A 19,408-nucleotide genomic window follows, 5' to 3' on the forward strand; every position below is an offset into this window, starting at 1 on the left:
TGCTCTTACCCAAAAAAAAATTGCCAATGGGTATCACTAAGGACACCTTAAATAGTAAGCTGCTTATATTACACGCTAAACCTACCAAACTGCTTTTTTGGTGGACAAAAATCTGGATCTTTATGGCTAAACCTCAAACTCAACGTGTAGAACAAGGGATTTAAGGATCAGTATATGAGTATTTTAACGCTTGTTGCTTAGACAACAATTACCTGAAATCTCTTTAGGACTATCGTCAAGATATTTGGAGCTTCATGTATTCAAACCTTGTAAACAAACCCAAGTTTTTTACTGGAAGAGACAATATTAGTTGTCATTTACACACCATCTTCAATCGCTTAGCAGAGTGCACAAACCCCGGTATGACTTGCAACTCGTCCAATTGCTTCACCAACAACATATAAATTATTTCAAGTCAATACATATACGTAGTATATTACTAGAACTTTAAAAGGCAGAAAGCCAAAACTAATATACTAAGAGTAGCAGTAACTAACAAGTAATTATTTGGTTAGAAAAATCAAGCATACACTATATATCAGTTGCCGGAACAATCTTATGACTGGTCTAAATCTCAACATTCTTAAACATGAGGAGAGTTTTGGGACAATATTTATATTATTTATATAATGACAGTTAACAAGTTCGCAATTTAAAAAGATTATTACAGAAAATACATAAATTACCATCATCATGAAATGCCTCTGAACTACATCAACCAGTTGCTCTTTGGTTGGGTTGGAGACTGCATCCGCCTAAAATACAAACCGCGTTATTACATATAAGTATACAATCAAAGGATATTCGACCAAGTACAATAATCAAGTTCTTTATAAAAGCACAAGTTGGATAAAGTAAACACCTTAAGCAGCTGTAGAGTTTTTGAAATGATTCCAAACCCTTTCCATGAATAACGATTTTTGGTCTTCTTGGTAAGAAGCTGCATATCAATATCAAAATCAGAAAATTCCCCTAAACCAAATAATATAAATGGAAGAAAAGGCGAGGAACTATATATCTTACACCAATGCTTTCAAGAACATTAATAATACCATTGACCTTCACTTCTCAACACCTAAATTTAAACCAATTACAAAAAAAATCAACACGATATTCATTATAATTCACATATAAACAAGAATTACACAATTCAACACACAACACCTCTCCAATTAAAGTAAAAAATCAAAAAAATTATTCTAAATTAATTTAATAAAAATTAAATCGAGAAATAAAATAAAGAAATGGGGTATCAGGAAGAATACCTAGACGGGCAATAGCATCATCAAGAAACTATATTAAAATTTAAAAAAAAACAGATGCATATAGAATTAAATTAAGGATGTTGTGTATACAAAGGGAGGTGGGAGAGAGATTACTTTGAGCATAAGAGACCAAGAGATTTCTGTTTGCGGTAGTAATTGGATTCTCTGGATCCAGAAGGAAGTGAAGATGAATCTTTTGAATTCGATGAAACCAGCGCCATTTTACCACCTATATATCTATTCAAATTCATGAGAGAGAGAAGGGGAGAGAGAGAGATGGGAGAGAGAGATGGGAGAGGGTGAGAATTTTGGGATTGGGGGGAATGTAGAAGGGGGGAGAATTTTGGGATTGGGGGGAATGTAGAACTAAAATCTGAATGAAAATTTCACTAACGGGGAAAAGAAAAGGTGGGCGCGAATTTTAATTTTTTTGGTGAATTTTAGACATCGGTTTAATTATAACCGATGTCTACAAAGAACAAAGACATCACAAAAACACGGGGTGATGTCAATACTTTTTTTAACATCAGTGGCAAAGTTAACCGATGTCTAATGTGTGATGTCTATTGACATTATTCTTGTAGTGTAAGTATGCCAAGGCTTGTTCACCAGGCCGAGCTACATATTACACATCTGTATATGATATATCCAAGCTCCTTCATCTTTTACATAATTAAACAGATCTACCTATGTACCATACATTAGCTATAATGTTAAAATTTCCATGAGCCTATATATAACAAGTATCCGTTTAGATCAGTACCGGCTAGTTCCAGGTCCTGCGTTCCAACGCTTGACTTGAGCTAAGACGCCCATGCAGAATACTCAGCAAAAATTTATATTGTACATTATAATATCCTAAGAACTGATAAACTGATTAATCCCAACACTTTCTTCATGTCCTATCGAGAGTACTGGATTGTCTTCAAATTGTATATAAATTTACTAACTTCAAATTACCTGCATCTTTCTCAGCCTGATAAATAAATGCATGGAGCCGAGATAACTGTTTAAGTCACAAGTAGGAAACCGGAATGACTATTTATGATAGGCATAGAAGTGAAATATGTTCATGAAAGAATTTTTGAGGCCGATAAAGAATCCCACTAATCCACGGCTGTTTTGTACCTTCTGCTAGTGATCTGACCACTTTGATCTTTCTTTTCTGGCATAGTGTTTAGGAACATTTGCGGTCATAGCCACAGTTTCCACAGGGTATGGAGGTCATGTTTTGATGATATCAACATATGTAGCATCAATAGCTTCTAGGAACATCAACATCTTTACTCTCCATGTAGAGTAATCAGCTTTCTTCCGAATGGAAATTTTCATGCTTTCATACTTACTTCCAGACATCTTGACCTTTTCAAATTAACAGTTAATTTTACCGCTCTGATACCACTTGTTGCCAAGTAAAGTAATTGTTTAAGGGGGGTTGCATATAATTACTAAACAAATCGATGTATTATGAACGTAAAGTAAGAACAGATGAATCAAATCACAGTTTATATTTATCTTTATGAAGATATGTTATAGTGTAATTCTACCACTTTCTATATATATCAACTAAAATTCTATAAATCAACACCTTTTAATTTATCTCGCAGTTCGGACTTGTCATCCAAGTCATTCTCAACGAATAACCTGATCAACGGAGATATGTTATAGCTTTGACGGATATTCATATGTAGACATCAACGGATGATTGAATAGATTGTCAATGGATGATAAAGAAGCTTTCAACGAATAATCATATCCTAACAATTGATCATATCCTGATTTCTCTATCAAATCCTGACGCCTTGATAAATCCTGATTCGTGACGTAGACTATTCCTAACAAATAATTAAATCCAGAAATCTGTGGGTTTTACCTTTCTGCCTATGTGAATGCTTCAAAATGGAATCCACAAGAAAGAAAATTTTTACTCTACCGTGCATATTCTGCTATATTATAAGTTTAGTAACCTGTACACAACGATATTTATCATCAAAGTAGGTAATTACAAATTTACCTACTATATAAAATTAAAAACTAATCTAACTACATGCACTTGTGATTAAAGGAAGTAACCCTATATTTTTAATCAAATTAATATAGACATATACCGAAATATTGATATTAAGTTTCCACATTAACACTTTTATTAAATCACAAAATTCAGTTTATTCTTAAAGATGATAGGATATTTAAAACATATGAGCTTTAACATTGTTTATGGCCAATCAAGAAATAAATATTTAACAAAATATTTAAATGTCGGTGCAAAAATATAATATCACAAACCTCATGGGCAATCCCATTATTAGCACAATCAGATGCAGGATGTGTTGCCAGATGTATACAGTCTTTTGACTCTGACATTATCTCCATTACACTGCTGAATGTGTCACGAGCAACAATTCCCTCAATACTGAATTTATTATCCAGAGTGGCATAATAATCATATAAGGAATAAATCAATGAGTCATAAAGGAAGTGACTCAAGAATTTCAGAGAAATGGAATCAAAATAAAGGTGGACGAATGGACAATGTTGCATAGAGTTATAATGCACAGAATGATGTTGAATCTCATAGTATTGATGATTGCAGTAGTAGTGATAGTAGTGTTATGTTGACTTTAAAAAAGTTTGAGAAGGTCTCGAAGATGTTTCCAGGTAATCTACATATCACAGATGGATGGAGGAAATGGATGCTCCATTATCAGACATGGTTTCCGCTATGATATTGTGCTATAGTGTCAAGTGTTCTTCAAATGAGCGGATAGTGAATTCTGGAGCCATAAATTACATATCAACCTCTTTAAATTTGTTGACAAATATTAATATGGCACCAGCACATTATTAAACTAACTACCAGAGATAATTTGGTCATCTTATTGGTGATTTTCAACTTAAAAATGGATTGAAGTAGTTGGGAACCTTGTATGTTCCAAATTTTAATCATAACTTACTATCTATATATAAGGTTGCTAAAAATAATGATTGTCATATCATCTTCAATCCTAATAAGTGCATTTTCAAATATTATGTCACAAACGCAGTTCAGGAAGTGAAACTTTTGCAATGGACTGTATTATATAAAGTCTGTTGGTGTAAAAGTATGCAACAATTTAACATGCAGAGCAATAAAGCCTCAATTTTGTAAAGATACATCTATGCTTTGGGACAATAGACTTGGTCATGCTCCTACAGCTAAGATGAAAATTAGTAGACATGGTATATGAAAAGAACAAACCACAGCTGGCCATGCGGGGTAGCCGACAGTCTTCACCAGAACTAGATCTCCATGCTTGAAGTATTGACTTCTTTTATTATGAGATCTGCTGCTTGATCCATGAACATGTCTGCTAGGAGCCATTTTTTAATTGCAGTAGGGATAGAGAGAAATGTAATCAAGTGACTATTTGTGAATAAAAAGTGATTGAGAGATTTGTAAGATGTGTATTTAATGTAGAGAGAGAGATAGAGTTATATATATATATAGGAAATTGATATATATATATATATATACACACATATAAGCGGAATGAAAGATTAAGGAAAAGAGGGCTAAGGTACATTATATATATACTGAATGATAAAATATAAATTAAAATTAAACCAATCTAATCTAATGGTCCCCTAAATCACCCCACCCGAACTAGTCTGCACCCTCTCACACCTAATTTCAGCTTAATTTGATAGGTTGCCACATAGACACACTATTAGTTACTATTCTTCTTTCACATTCTATTTTTTCTTTCTATAAATATGTAAATATTAAATAAAATATTGGATCCGAGTTGAAAGCTCAAATAGTTTATTTAGTTTTTGATTTTTTATAATTTGTGATTGTAACATTTCAAGTTTCAATAACAATGTTTTTAAAATATATCTCGAATTTTAATTTATTTGGTAACATCACATGCGGGTGTGTCAACAAAAATATTGATCCCTTATAATTATCTTTATATGTAGTAACAAAATTTTAAATAACGACCTTAGCATTTTATTGAATTAATAGCAAATCGATCATTTGGAATTTCAAATTTTTTTAAAATAGTCATATTTTTTTCATAAATTTTAATACACATGAACTTTTATAAATAACAACCCAGTCCCTTTAAGTTTGTAAAAATTACTAGATAATAACTCGTAATTTATTTTAAATCAATTCGTAAAATATGGAGAATCATTCTTGCCCAACCCAATGTGGTTTTGGATCAAGTTAATGTGGCTTGATATGACAAACTAGAAGTGTTTAAAAAAATTAGAAAGCTGAATTGGAAAAAGAAAGTTGAACATGGACAAAAATGGAGCATTCTTGAAATCATTACATGACAACTTCAGTATTGTCTTATACAATTGGAGATTGTAAAAATACCAAGTGGATAATAATTTTAATCGAAATTGAGTGTGTTGAAAATAATATATGCATGATCAAGTTGGGAAAGTTAAAAATATTAAGGATAATATTGGTCGTAATCGAAGAATGGGAATATCAACAAACTATCTACAAATCATGTGGCAACCTCGTTATTTTGAGGTTATTGAAAAATGTAAAGGAGTACACGCTGAGGATGATCATATCAAGTCTATCATTTGTTGAACCTTCTTTGGATGAATTACTAAATTTTCAAAGTTCTTTACATCTAGTGCAAGAGTTTTTAGCATTTAATTAATTTGAGGTGCATAGTTCTTCCCTTCTACAAAAAATTGGACTAATAAATTATATATCTAATACAGCAACCTGCACTTCCATGAAATATTTTACTTCCATCTAGACTAAAATATGGCAATTTCTTGGAAGAATTGTGGGTTCCATAATCGAATTTTTATGTAAGTTGTTCGATGTAATGATTCACCATATTAATGCTAGCATTCTTTATTCTACGTGCATTTCTCAAGGTCAGGTTTCTTTCTTAAATGGCTTAATGACCTTTTGGCCATTAAGTATGGGCCAATATACCTGCAAGCCCCAAAAGTATAAAGTCGTACCCTTTGACCCCTAGAATATTACATATCGTTCCCTTTAGCCATTTTCGTGATTAAAACGACATATCAGACTAAATCAGAGGGTAAAATAGTATTTATTGTAAAAAAGGCTAAAAGGAACAATACCTAATACTATAAAGGTTAAAAGGTATGGAAAATCGGCTTTTACTAAAATTTTTCCCTACTAATCAGTTGTTGATCCACAACTCCGTCTTTTGGTTTATTGTGATGGCCACCTGACTCCCGAAGCTAACATATATTACACTTCTCGGTAGTTGTGCATCGAGCCAAGTTAAGCAGCTCATGTCTCATTTCTAAAGACTATTTGTGGAATGAGCATGTAGAGACTTTATGGATGCTGCAAGTTTTGTGTTGTAGATTGAATGTAGAGGACCAATAACATAAAAGTTACCCAAGAACGGGAGGCCGATTGGCCCAGGTGAAAGCTTTGTTCTAGCATATAAACCAAGAAATTGTACAGAGATCAAGAAAAATAAAGAGAATGTTAATAAGACATAAGGTTCCATTTCTGTTGAGTGCCCATTACCCAAACACCTCAATCTCTACTTCTTATACCACCAGTACTAGCTTGTGGTTAACTAACCATAATGTGACGTGCATGTTTTGTGCATGCAACCTGTAGTTTTGTCTTCAGCACTTCAGCTGAGATTTCTTTCGAGAGAAGTAGGTTCCCATATGATGACAGCAGATACCATTGTTGTCTTTTTGTTATATCGTTTGAATACTATCATGTGTCAATAAACACTGCCTAATGACAATGATCGCAAGTTCTCTCTGTGAAGTGAGAGACGAGAATACAGATATCACAAATGAGCGAACATAATACATATATCACACTGTGAAGTGTACAAAATAGCTCATACAAAGCATATCTAAACCTCTATACAATGATCGAACATGACGGACTAAAGACTGTACCCTTAGTATATAAGATCAATCTGGACAGCCTGTGAGGCTTCTCCTCAATCCTGTGGGTAACAACATACACTAATATAGCAGCTCCTCCTAAACTGTGATAAATCAAACATATCTTATAGGGTTGTTCACTCCTAGTTTGTTCTTCCTCCGTTTTAAGTGAAATTGGTGTGTAATAATTTATCCTTTGCTGTCTGACAAAAGCACAGTATCTTTGTTATTTCATATTTAGTTTTTCACTGCAAGTTAACTGAAGAAATAATAATAAAATAGCAGTTTGCAATTAGAAAACCGATCTGACGTAGGACGTAAAGGAGGAGATTCCCGTGAAAAGATCAAGTACAACCTTTTCAACCTTGTATCCTGTCGCTTGTTATGTTGAAAATACACATGTTTAATTTCTTGCAGGTCATGACATTTTGTTAAAGTTTTATGCTTACTTAAAGCAACTCAGAGTGTCTCAAATTATGCAAATTTGTCCTACTTCTGCAGATGCTCATTGAGCAATGCAGTAGACGGATAAGATAGGCTCCTGTAAGAGGGCTGATGGGTTTGGCAGCCGAGCATAAAGCAAACATTCGATGTTTGCAGTTTTGGTTTGTGAGCAAATACGAACATCTATATTTTGTTATCGAAAGCACTTATGTTTAATCTTTTTCTCCAGGTGGAAGGTAAAACTACAAATCTATTCAATTAATAGATATTTTGGACACTAGATGACAGAGACGTTTGACACTAATCACTACTAGAAAAACCGGCTAAATTCAACCGATTAAATTCAACCGGCCGTAAATTCAACCGGATCCAGTTGAATACGCAGTCAAGATGATATGAGCTTTGACCCAAACTTAATTTCAACCGGACAAATTCAACCGACACTAAATTCAACCGAATAAAATCAACCGATATCAAATTCAACTGTATCCGGTTGATTTTGGACAAGCAATTATTTCAGAAAGCGGGAAACTTCCCACCGAAAAGATAAAATCAACCGTTTAAATTCAACCGAAATAAATTCAACAGTTTCTAGTTGAATTTGTATAAAGCTCTTTTCGTTTAAGCGGAAAACTTCCCTCCAAAAAATAGTTTCAGCCGATTAAATTTAACTGAAATAAATTCAACCGTTTCTGGTTGAATTTGTATAAGACTCTTTTCATTTAAGCGGGAAATTTCCCACCAATTTGTAAATTCAACCAATACTAAATCAGGTTGAATTTATATTTGCGAGAGTCTTATCTGTACTTTATTTTTGGGTTATAAAAACAACAGAATGCGGTTGTTTTTAATAAAAATGCTGATTTTATAAGAAATGACAAATAACTATATATTGATTTCTAAAAGTAATGTATGATAAAAAAGACATCTAAATGTACAGTTTAAAATTATATGAGCCAATACTAACAATAAAACTAGTAACCTTTATAATTATGAATTTGTATTCAACTACTCAGTCAACTCCTTTAATAAAAAAATAGCAAGTATTTAATAATTTTTATAAATTCATAAAAAATTAGTATGGAGTTAATTATGCATGTGTCCCCTAAATAGTAACAAAGACTTGATTTTATAAAAAAATAAATTTTTTTAAGGTCCGTGTTACTATTTAAATATAAAAAATTATTCTATTTATTTTTAAAGTCATCAAGAAACCAAGAAATATACTTTAAAGTTTATTCTAACTAATAATAGAAAAAGGTATAGTAATTAGCTGCTCAATGAATCAGTGACACATTTATTTACAAGCCACCTAACCCTTATTTTCAACCATTTTTGGTTGAATTTATTTCATAAATTTGTAAACCCTACTGTAGTATCCTTTCTTTTTCGTTGTCTCCATTTTCCTTTTGCCTCTTTACAATTTTCTCTCATATCTTTGCCTCCCTCAAACTTCAATTTTGCCAATTTTCATGTCAAGTAAGTTTTGTTTCATAATTATTTTAGATCTTGTTGTGATAATTGTATCAATTTTGTTAGTTATGCCAATATTACATGCTTTTTTGTATAAATTGATGTTGACTATCATACTTAGATTGAAAAAATTATTGTTATTATTACTTGTTATTAAATATGTTAAAATAATTGAGAAATAATGAGCTATAAATTGATACTATCAATTATATTAATTATTGAGAAATATATAAGTTATTATTTATATAAATAAATAATAATTTATATATATAATAATTAGCTTCTTGGTTTTACTACAATTACTAAATTAAATTACATGCAATATTTTTAGATGTCATCCGATCGAAGATGGATGAATGAGAGGTTCGATGCAAGAAATAATATAACGGAGGAATACAAACTTGGTGTACAAAATTTTATTAGAGTTGCTTTAAAAGGGGATGTTGATTCAAAGGGGAGGATAAGATGTCCATGTAAAGAGTGTGGAAATATATGGTATAAGTTACCTGATAATGTAACTTATGATTTGTATCGACACGGCATTATGGAGTCATACACTAGATGGATTTTTCATGGTGAGAAGGATAGCTCCGGTGTTGAAGGCGAGACTTGTAGAGATGATGATATGTATGATGCGCATGACATGCTTAGAGACTTTGCAGATGCACATGAAAATTTTGGGAATGGTGAGGAGGAACCCAATGCAACAGCAAAAAACTTTTATGATATGTTGGATGGTGCTTCTGAACCACTTTATCCAAATTGCTCTAGTTCTAGCACTTTATCATTCGTGAACAAGTTGTTGTATTTTAAGAACAAACATGGTTGTAGTAATAAGGGTTTGATGAGTTACTTCAACTTATTGGATCAGTTTTTCCCGAGAACCACAATCTACCCGAGACCTAATATGATGTGAAAAAGATGATAAGTGGATTGAATATGGGATACGAAAAGATTGATGCTTGTGAGAATGATTGCATGTTATTTTACAAGGAAAACAGTAAGAAGACATGTTGTGACATATGTCATACAAATCGATTTAAGGATCGAAAAGATAGTGAGAAGAAGTCGATTCCAAGAAAGATCTTGCGATACTTTCCACTAGTACCGAGACTACAACGTTTATACATGTCTGAGCAAACTGCTAAGTGTATGACGTGGCACCATGACAGAGTTGTAGTTGAAGGTCAATTATCTCATGCAGCAGATGGAGATGAATGGAAAGCCTTTGATGCTAGATTTCCGAGGTTTGCAAAAGAGGCACGGAATATCAGACTTGGCCTTTCTAGTGATGGATTTGACCCATTTCGTGATCCACTAGCAAGGGATTACACTGTATGGCCTGTGGTTATGGTTGTTTATAACCTTCCACCATCTATGTGCATGAAAGCTCCATACATGTTCATGCCTCTCATTATTCCCGGTCCCACTGATCCTACAAAAGACCTACATGTTTATCTCCGTCCGTTAATTGATGAACTGAAGATGTTATGGCATACAGGGGTGGAGACATATGATAGGTCATCACGCAAAAATTTTCAGATGAGGGCAGCACTAATGTGGACGATTAGCGACTTTCCAGCACTTGCAATGTTAAGTGGATGGTCAACAAAGGGTAAATTATCATGTCATGTATGTAGTGGAGACGTTAAAGGCTTTCAACTCAAGAATGGTGGTAAAACTTCTTTCTTTGGAACTGCTCAATATTTTTTGGAACCGGGTGATCCTTTGAGGAATAGCACAAAGTTTGGAAAACGAGAGGTACGATCTGTTACAGCTCGACATTCGGGAACAAGGGCAAAGACTACATGTGATCTTATACAGTTTCCTCCTCCGGGAAAGTTAACCAAAAGAAGACCCAGGGATTATGGTGTGGCTCATAATTGGACTCATTATTCTCCATTTTTTGAGCTCCCGTATTGGGAGACACTTAATCTTCGACACAATATTGATGTCATGCACACCGAAAAGAATGTGTTCGAAAACATATTCTACACAATGCTGAATGATAAGAACAAGACAAAAGATAACTTAAAAGCAAGGCATGATTGTGAGGAACTTGGTATTAGGCGTGAGTTGTGGACTCCGGATGGGAAGACAATGCCACCTGCTCCATATGCACTCGTGAGGGAACAAGTTGATAAGTTGTTAGGCTGGATTCTAATACTTAAACTTCCGGATGGGTATGTTTCAAATATATCTAGGTGTGTGAATCTTGAAAAACATACTATTCAGAGGATGAAATCACATGACTGTCATATTTTTATGTAAAAATTGTTGCCCATTGTTTGTCGTGACTTGCTACCAAGACAAGTTGGTGATGCCATTATTGAGTTGTCTAACTTCTTTCAAGATCTGTGCTCATCTACCTTGAGATACTCTGATTTGTTAAAAATGGAGAAAGATGTAGTGAGGATCATGTCTAAGTTCGAAACCATTTATATTCCTGGTTTCTTTGACCCGATGGAGCATTTGCCGCTACATTTAGCTACTGAGTGTAAGTTGGGTGGTCCTGTTACATATAGATGGATGTATCCTTTTGAAAGATTCTTGCATGGATTGAAGATGAAAGTAAGGAACAAAGCATATCCGGAGGGTTCAATGGCTGAACGCTACATCGAAGAGGAGTGTGTGCACTTTTGCTCACTATATTTTGAATCTGAAATTGAAGCAGTGCATAATCAGCTCCGTCGTTTTGAGGCACCTAAAAAGTGCATTGATCCCAACTTGTTAAGTGTTTACACACATCCCACGAAACCCATTATAAGAAAAGGACATAGAATCTTGAGTGTGGATGAAGATAGACTTATCAAATACTATGTTCTTATTAATACACCGGAGGTTGCAAAGTACTTGAGGTAATATTTTTTAACTCATATTATTTTGTTCTTTTCATTTTATTTTATCTTATTAGTTATTGTTATTTTATAGTGAATTTCACAAGTTGGTGCACAAACAATACCCCGAATTTGATGATGTAGCAAATGAAAGATTTCAAAAAGATCGATTCACAAATTGGTTTGAAAAAAGGGTATGTGTCTAAATACATTTATACAAAAAAATTTTATTGTCTTTAAATAGTGTAGCGCACTTACATATATGGTTCATTCATTATATAACTAGGTAGCGGATTATCCAAAACTCAAACAAAAATTTAAGGATTTGATAAGGGGTCCAATGCGTGACGTTGATATTTATAATGGTTGCCATTGCAATGGTTATAAATTTGGATGTGCAAAGTCTAATGAACGCACTTCACCAAATTCCGGTGTGCTTGTTATTGGTAAGAAATATAATATATTCTTGAATTTTATTTAATATACATTATCATTTTATTATCTTACTCATTATATTGATGTATTATTTGTACTTAATAATGTATTCATTTATATGTAGGAACTTCTTATAAGGAGAGTTTTCAAAACAATTATGGTCGACTTGAAGAAATTCTTGAGCTTCACTACCATAATGGACATAAAGTTGTATTATTCAAATGTCATTGGTTTGATCATACAACACATGTCAAAGTGGATAGAAATAGGATGACTACGGTGGACATTAGATCAACGTTAAATGCCGAAGATGTGTTCATTTTGGCGAGTCAAGCTCATCAAGTTTATTATGCTCAAAGTATTTCAAGTGCAAAATCACCATGGTACACGGTTTTAACAACGAAAAGTCGTTTTATCAATGAAAAAGTGGCATCAAAGAAGAGCTCGCTCTCAAATGACGATGCTTTACAAAATGATGTTTCAAATGCTTCATCATCTCACGTCGAACCGGTGGTTATTCATGATCCTAAGAATTTTCTTATTGACTTTGAGGTTTGTTGAGAATGATTACTCCATGGATGACTACAATGAAGAACAAGATAATAATAAGGACGAATACGTGAATGTTGATGATGAAGAAAGTGAGAGCGATGATGATATGCCTTAGTCTAATTTCTTTTTAAGTAATATCAAATTTGTACTAAGACGGAGATTATTGCAATTATTTTGCTTAATGTTTAAATTTATATATTATAATGATTAGATTTATATATTACATGTATTATTAAACTAATTTATGTTTTTTTAAATTAGCAGGATACAACTTCCCGTAGCTATTCCAGGTTTATGTAGCATATTTAAAATAACCAATTTTGGTTGTTTTAATTTATTGATCTAAACAACTAATGTCCTGTACCCCTAGGTCATATATATTAGGCTTGTATCTTATTCCCCTTTCCTCTCACAACGCCGCTCTCAAGAACTTTTTACAAATCTCTCTCAAATCTTCCACAAGCTTATTACAAACTTCTTCCAAATATGATGTCCGTCTCAACAGGTATGATTTCAACTTCGTTTTAATCACGATTTTGAATGGTTTTTTGATTTCGATTTTCAACTTCGTTTTGGTCACAATTTTTTTGGATTTGTGCGAATCAATTGGTGTAATAATGGGGTTTTAATTTATTTTAGCTAATTTTGAATTAGGGCTTTTAGCTGTTGTTGTTTTATTCTCTAATTACGGATGATAGCCGATTTTATGGGTGTTTCTTATTAGTTTAATTAGGGCTTATGTGTTTTTGGTCAGGGGTGTATGTTTGTGTTCGTGTGTTTAGTCAGGGGTATAGTTTTTTTTTATTTTTTATAACTATAAAATGTTTAAGTTGCTAAATCTTTTCTCATCCTGATTATTTTCTCATCTTTATGACAGTTAGGGCTAGTGCTATTGGGAGTGCTATGAGTAGGGTCACTGAAAGAGGGGAAGATAGAAGACAAAGCAACTATGTAGGGGGTCGGGGTGGAGGTCGGGGTCGGGGTCGAGGCCAAGGCCGGGGTCAGGGAGGCACTAGAGGAGTTGCTGGAGGTAATGAAGATGAGCATGAGGAGGATAGTGAAGAAGAAAATGATGACAGTGAGGGAGATGACCTAATTATGGGTAATGCTACTGCATTTGAAAGAGCTGCACGCAGGGTGTCTAATGGTGATTACAAAAAGAAGCCCAAACCTGGAGAACCCAAACTTGGAGTAGTATTCATCATAAACAAAAAAAAGTAATATATATATCTATAAATATATATTATGTCCTGTTAAATTTTGCAAAAAATTATTACTCTAATATTTATAGAATTGTCTTTATTTTAACAGCATCAAGCAGTCTCGTTACAAGAAGACACTTAGGGCAATTGTAAGAACGCGTTGGGATTTTGATACTGCAAAACAAAAGGGACGCGCTCGAGAGATTTTTCTAAATGAGTGCATAAAGGAGTTTAAGGTATGAAAATATATACACATTTTCAGCACTTGTTATTTTTCATTTGTAGATTTAATAATGCTTAGCCTTCAAATATATTTATGTAGTAGATAGCATTATATCCTAAGAATTTTGTTTATGAACCTGGATGAATCTCTATATTTTAAAATGATTTGTTTACTACTTACAAGGTGTGTGTCTCTGTTATGTGAGTAGAGTTTTGTTTAATAAATCATATTCATTAAGCGACAGTGATCAAAATTCAAATGATATTGTAAGGTTTATATTATTAAGATATCTTTTTGGTAGTTAAAATTTTTTTTGTTCCCATCTGTTTACTCTTTGCTTAAAACTGGTAAAATAACACATGGACTTTCTTTTTTAATATTTTTGTTTGAAAGGAATATTATGAGTATCCACCTGAATACAGAGGCGATGAAATTAAAGAGTTGGAAGGGGATGCAGTGGTCAGGCTGCATTTAAAAAATAATGTAAAATGTTATATGAATGCTTGGAAGGCTTACGGTTTGAAAATGGTGGCGGAGGCGCATAAAAGGGGAGACACAAGTGCAAACCTACGTAATTGCATCCCCTATTTCTTATCTGAACGTGCATGGAATGGTCTGGTTGATTACTGGGAGACAGAGGGATTTTCTAAGATGTCAGAAAATGGCAAGAAAAATGTTAAGCAATTAGAGATTAAGCACTGCACTGGAGCAAAGCCATTTGATCATCGTTATGAGGTATAATGTTATATAATTAGGTCAACTTATTACGCTTTTTTGTAATGTGTTTGTTCAAATTTTTTCAGGAACTAGAGGAAAAATTGGAAAGACCTCTCACTGTCTTGGAAAAGTTTGATGCTTCCTATAAGAAAAAAGGAAAAGCAGAAGAAATAGGGAAAAAACTTAAAGTATGTTTTTCCTGCACTTGTTTCTTTCAAAATTATGCTTCAAATTATTCCTCTGTTCTCTATTAGTACATCATAATATAATTTTATTTAATTTTCACATAAATCTGTGCAATCCAGATTTAAAAATTTTCCTACCTATGTGAGTTCTACTACACCTAATTTTTCCTACTGTTTCGGACTTCAGATTTTTAATTAACATTTAGTCCTGCTTATTCTAAAAAATATTGCTTACTCTAGGCTGTTAGTATGTGTTGTGATACAATATATGCTCATGTACGTGATGGCTTCTGGTCCTCCAATTGTATTAATGGTTTATGTATTATAGGTTGTTATGGAGCGTGATATGCAAGAGGGAAGTTCTCAGGAGGGCAATGTACCATCTCAGGAATCTCAAAGAAAACGGGAAGTCGAGCAATTATTGGAGGTTAATCCTTCAAAAAAGGGAAAAGTGGTTATGTTTCCACGTCATTCACTTTCACAGCTTCTTGGAATGGACGGGGTTGTCAAATATACAAATTCTAAGTCTACTCTAGCTTGCATTCCAGAACGCATTCCAAGCAGTGCATATAATATTATTGGGAAAGTCATGACAGAGGTGACCAACATGGTTGAGGCACTAGAGGAGATAGAGGTGACACGTGCTAGACTTGACAAAGAGGTGCAGAACTTGGCTACTCGTGCTTTTCCAAACAGAGATGATCCTGCTTCTAAAATTTTATGGGAAGAGTATATCCGTATAGCAGCACAAATGGCATCTCCTCTATTTGAGTGTTATAAAAAGACTATTCGAGAGGTAATGATACAAACATAATGCTTTTATATGATATTGTAGCCAAGAACTAGTTTTGCTACAAGGTTAATTAAACATTTGATTTAGCTAAATTATAAGCACTTGCAGAAAGATGAACATGGATATGCTTTCAGTTTGAGTTTGTCGTATTTATTCTTTTAGTTGTTGTTGTGTCTTAGAGTTGAAGTGTGATTCTTGCTCATACATGAAATAGTTTGTTAAAATGTTCGCATGTTACTTTAAAATAGTCTAACCTTTAACCAAATTGATCTCAATGTTAACTGGTACCTTCATGATTGAAAAGGTGATAATGTACTTCCATGCGAGAATATGTAATTAGCCTAACACCTTGATGTCATTTTACTTAAATATTAACTCTTTACATAACCTGCCCCCCCTAACAACTAGTTTTGCTACTACGTTAAACATTTGATTATTATCTGATACATCGAAATTGTGAGCACTCGTAGAGAGATCGATGAACATGTATGTGTTTGAGTATGCCGTATTTATGCTTTTAGTTGCTGATTTGTCTTAGAGTTGAATAGTGATTTTTGGTGATACGCGAGATAGTTTGTTAAAATGTTGTACGTTGTTTTAAAATTAATCTAACCTTTAATCAAATTGATCTCAATGTTACCTCGTACCTTCAAGATTATAAATATAATAATTTACTTCTATCCAAGAACATATAATTAGCCTAGAACCTTAATGTCATTTCATAGCCAAGAACTAGTTTTGCTATTAGGTTAACCATAATGTTGTTATATGTTTTGTAGCCAAGAATTAGTGCTCATAGTTTTATATGATTTTGATATCTCCCTCGCTTTTATATGATTTTTACTAGTTAAATAATTGTGCATTATTTTTGTAACCTGGTTGAGTCTCACTGCTAATTTACCGGAACCAAGTTATTTAGAAGTTGTATTAACAAAATGCAATTCTGGTGTTCAAGTGATAAAGTCTGCATATTATTGTGTACAAAGTTAGTATTATTAAATTTGGAAGTTTTTGAATACATATTTGTGTAATTTCTGTAGTTGTAAAAAATAGAAAATATAATAAAAAGAAATAGAGGAGTTATTTAGGAAGGTTGTTAACAATATTTTCGCCTCAGTGTTAGAACAGATTTTCACTCCAGTGAGCAAAATCTGAGACACTTGGATTTTTAATTTTATTCAGTGAGCTCTAGCTCTTGCAGGTCTAGCAGGAGATATACATATATCAATTCTTTATGTCATTTTTTCTTGTGGTTGTTTTAATAATTTTGTTGTATTGTACATTTTTATTATTTTTTGACTACTGCTGCTTTAAACTACAAGCTAAATTCATTTAACCTGTATTATTTAGATACATATAAGTAGTTAACTATGAATATGAGCAAAAGCATTGTTGGCAACCTAGTCTAAACAGATTGTCTGATTCTTATTTCCAGAATAATGCATCAGATCATGTGGAGCTGCAGGAAGATGACAATGATATCCATTTAGAGGAGTTGGAGACCCGCTTCCCTGTTTAGGCTGAAGATAATTGTTTGTGATATCTTTGGTCTGAGAACCTTTTAAAACATTTTCTTGTGTTTAAAAAATTTTAGTACTTATTTTAATCTAGACATGGAAGGTATCGAGCTAATCCAACATTATGTATGATTTGGTAATATGTATGGATTTTATTTTGGACCTATTTCTTGATGGTTTTTGTTGCGGTAATAATCATGTCTTATGTATATATTAGAATTGTATAGGCATCAACTGCAAAAAAATTATATGATGTAGTATATGGTTAAGCAACTTCAACATGATCTAGTTGAATTTAACACACGGGGCCTAAAAATTATCAATTATATTTGGTTGTTTTTGGGAGGACTAAAACCAACAAGATTTGGTTGAATATAATATACAGACACATGGTAAGATAATATAATCCACGAAAAGTGGTTGATTTTAAAAAATTAAAATTCAACGATTTTCGGTTGATTTTACCATCATTGGCGGGAAATTTTTTTCAGGGTGAAATTTAAATTTTGAAGTTCAATTTTTTTGAAATGACTAAATTTATTTTCAACTAGAGATGGTTGAAATAAGTCTCACTAAAATCAACGGGAAACGGTTGAATATAAACTTAAATTCAACCGGATTGCTAATTTCAACGGCCTTAAGTTCAACGGGAAGGTTCCGGTTGAATTTATATTAAAATCAACCACTTCCGGTTGAAATTATTCTAAATTCAATCGGATTTTTCCGGTTGCTTTTACCCGCTTTTACTGTAGTGAATGCATCAAATATCTATCATTAAAAGTAATTTTAAGGTTTGACACTCAGCTCTTTTCACTTCATGAATCTTCTCTATCAAAGCTAGTATATCCTCCATACGGTTCCTTCTTGCCCCTATAGTATTAAATATCGTTCCTTTTAGCCCTTTTTTTACAATAAAGACTATTTTACCCTCCGATTTAGTCTGATATGTCGTTTTAATCACGAAAATGGCTAAAGGGAGCGATATTTAATACTCTAGGGGTCAAAGGGTACGACACTGTATTATTTGATGATTTGTTGATTACTTGGTGATTCTGAGCGGAATATTGATAAATTCAAACACGTGTTGGCTCATAATTTTCATATGAAAGATCTTGATAACATGAATTATTTTCTTGGCTTGGAGGTTTACAGATCTGCTAGCGGTTTTTTCCTCTCGCAAAAGAAGTATGTCATGGATCTTCTCAAAGAGTATCACATGGTAGGAATAAAGCCAATAAAATTTTAAATACAATAAACAGTCAAATTGAGCCCGGATAAAGGTATGCATTTGACTGATCAACAACCACATAAATGATTATTGGGTAAACTCATACATATCACGGTTATTGGTCCTGACATTGTGTATCATGTTCACATTTTGATACAATACATGCAATCTCCTACCTCTGAGCATATGTAGGCTACCAAAAAACAACTTATTTCTTTGTCTAGTAACCCATGCCAAGGTATTCTTCTAGCTATAACATCTGCATCCCAGTTAACAATGTATTATGACACTAATTGGGCATCTTATGCCTTTTATCTTAAGTCAACATCAAGCTATTACAGCATGCTAGAATCTTCACCTATTTCCTGGAAGACAAAGAAATAGTATGTGGTTGCTAGGTCTAGTACTGACGTCAAATATTGTGCAATGGTTGTTGCAAGGTAACTCGGTTACATTCTTTGTTTCCTAACAAGAGACTTCAATACTTGTCTCCAACTGTATTGGCTATAGCTGCTAGACCAGTTTTATATGACTGCACGAAAGATTTGGAAATATATTGTCATTTTGTTCTTGACAAAGTAGTTGTTGGTGACATTATTACACAATATATTCCCTCATATGCCCAAGTTGCAG

The 19,408-nt window shown here is 33.2% G+C and overlaps 1 protein-coding gene and 1 long non-coding RNA gene across 2 annotated transcripts; one reads left to right on the forward strand and one right to left on the reverse strand.

The window, feature by feature from the left end:
- Positions 1-259: 259 nt before the first annotated feature.
- On the reverse strand, positions 260-936 carry LOC141724792 (uncharacterized). Its single transcript, XR_012576899.1, has 3 exons — positions 863-936; positions 687-755; positions 260-385 (listed from the first exon to the last, which is right to left on the reverse strand). It is a non-coding gene; the product is annotated as an uncharacterized LOC141724792 (long non-coding RNA).
- Positions 937-10,007: 9,071 nt separating this feature from the next.
- Positions 10,008-11,357, forward strand: LOC141718595 (uncharacterized). The gene has a single exon (XM_074520975.1). It carries the CDS (start codon positions 10,008-10,010, stop codon positions 11,355-11,357), a length of 1,350 nt encoding a protein of 449 aa, XP_074377076.1.
- The last annotated feature ends 8,051 nt before the right edge of the window (positions 11,358-19,408 follow it).

The sequence above is a fragment of the Apium graveolens genome, chromosome 1 (assembly GCF_009905375.1).
Source record: "Apium graveolens cultivar Ventura chromosome 1, ASM990537v1, whole genome shotgun sequence".
In the NCBI taxonomy this organism is placed as follows: Eukaryota; Viridiplantae; Streptophyta; class Magnoliopsida; order Apiales; family Apiaceae; genus Apium; species Apium graveolens.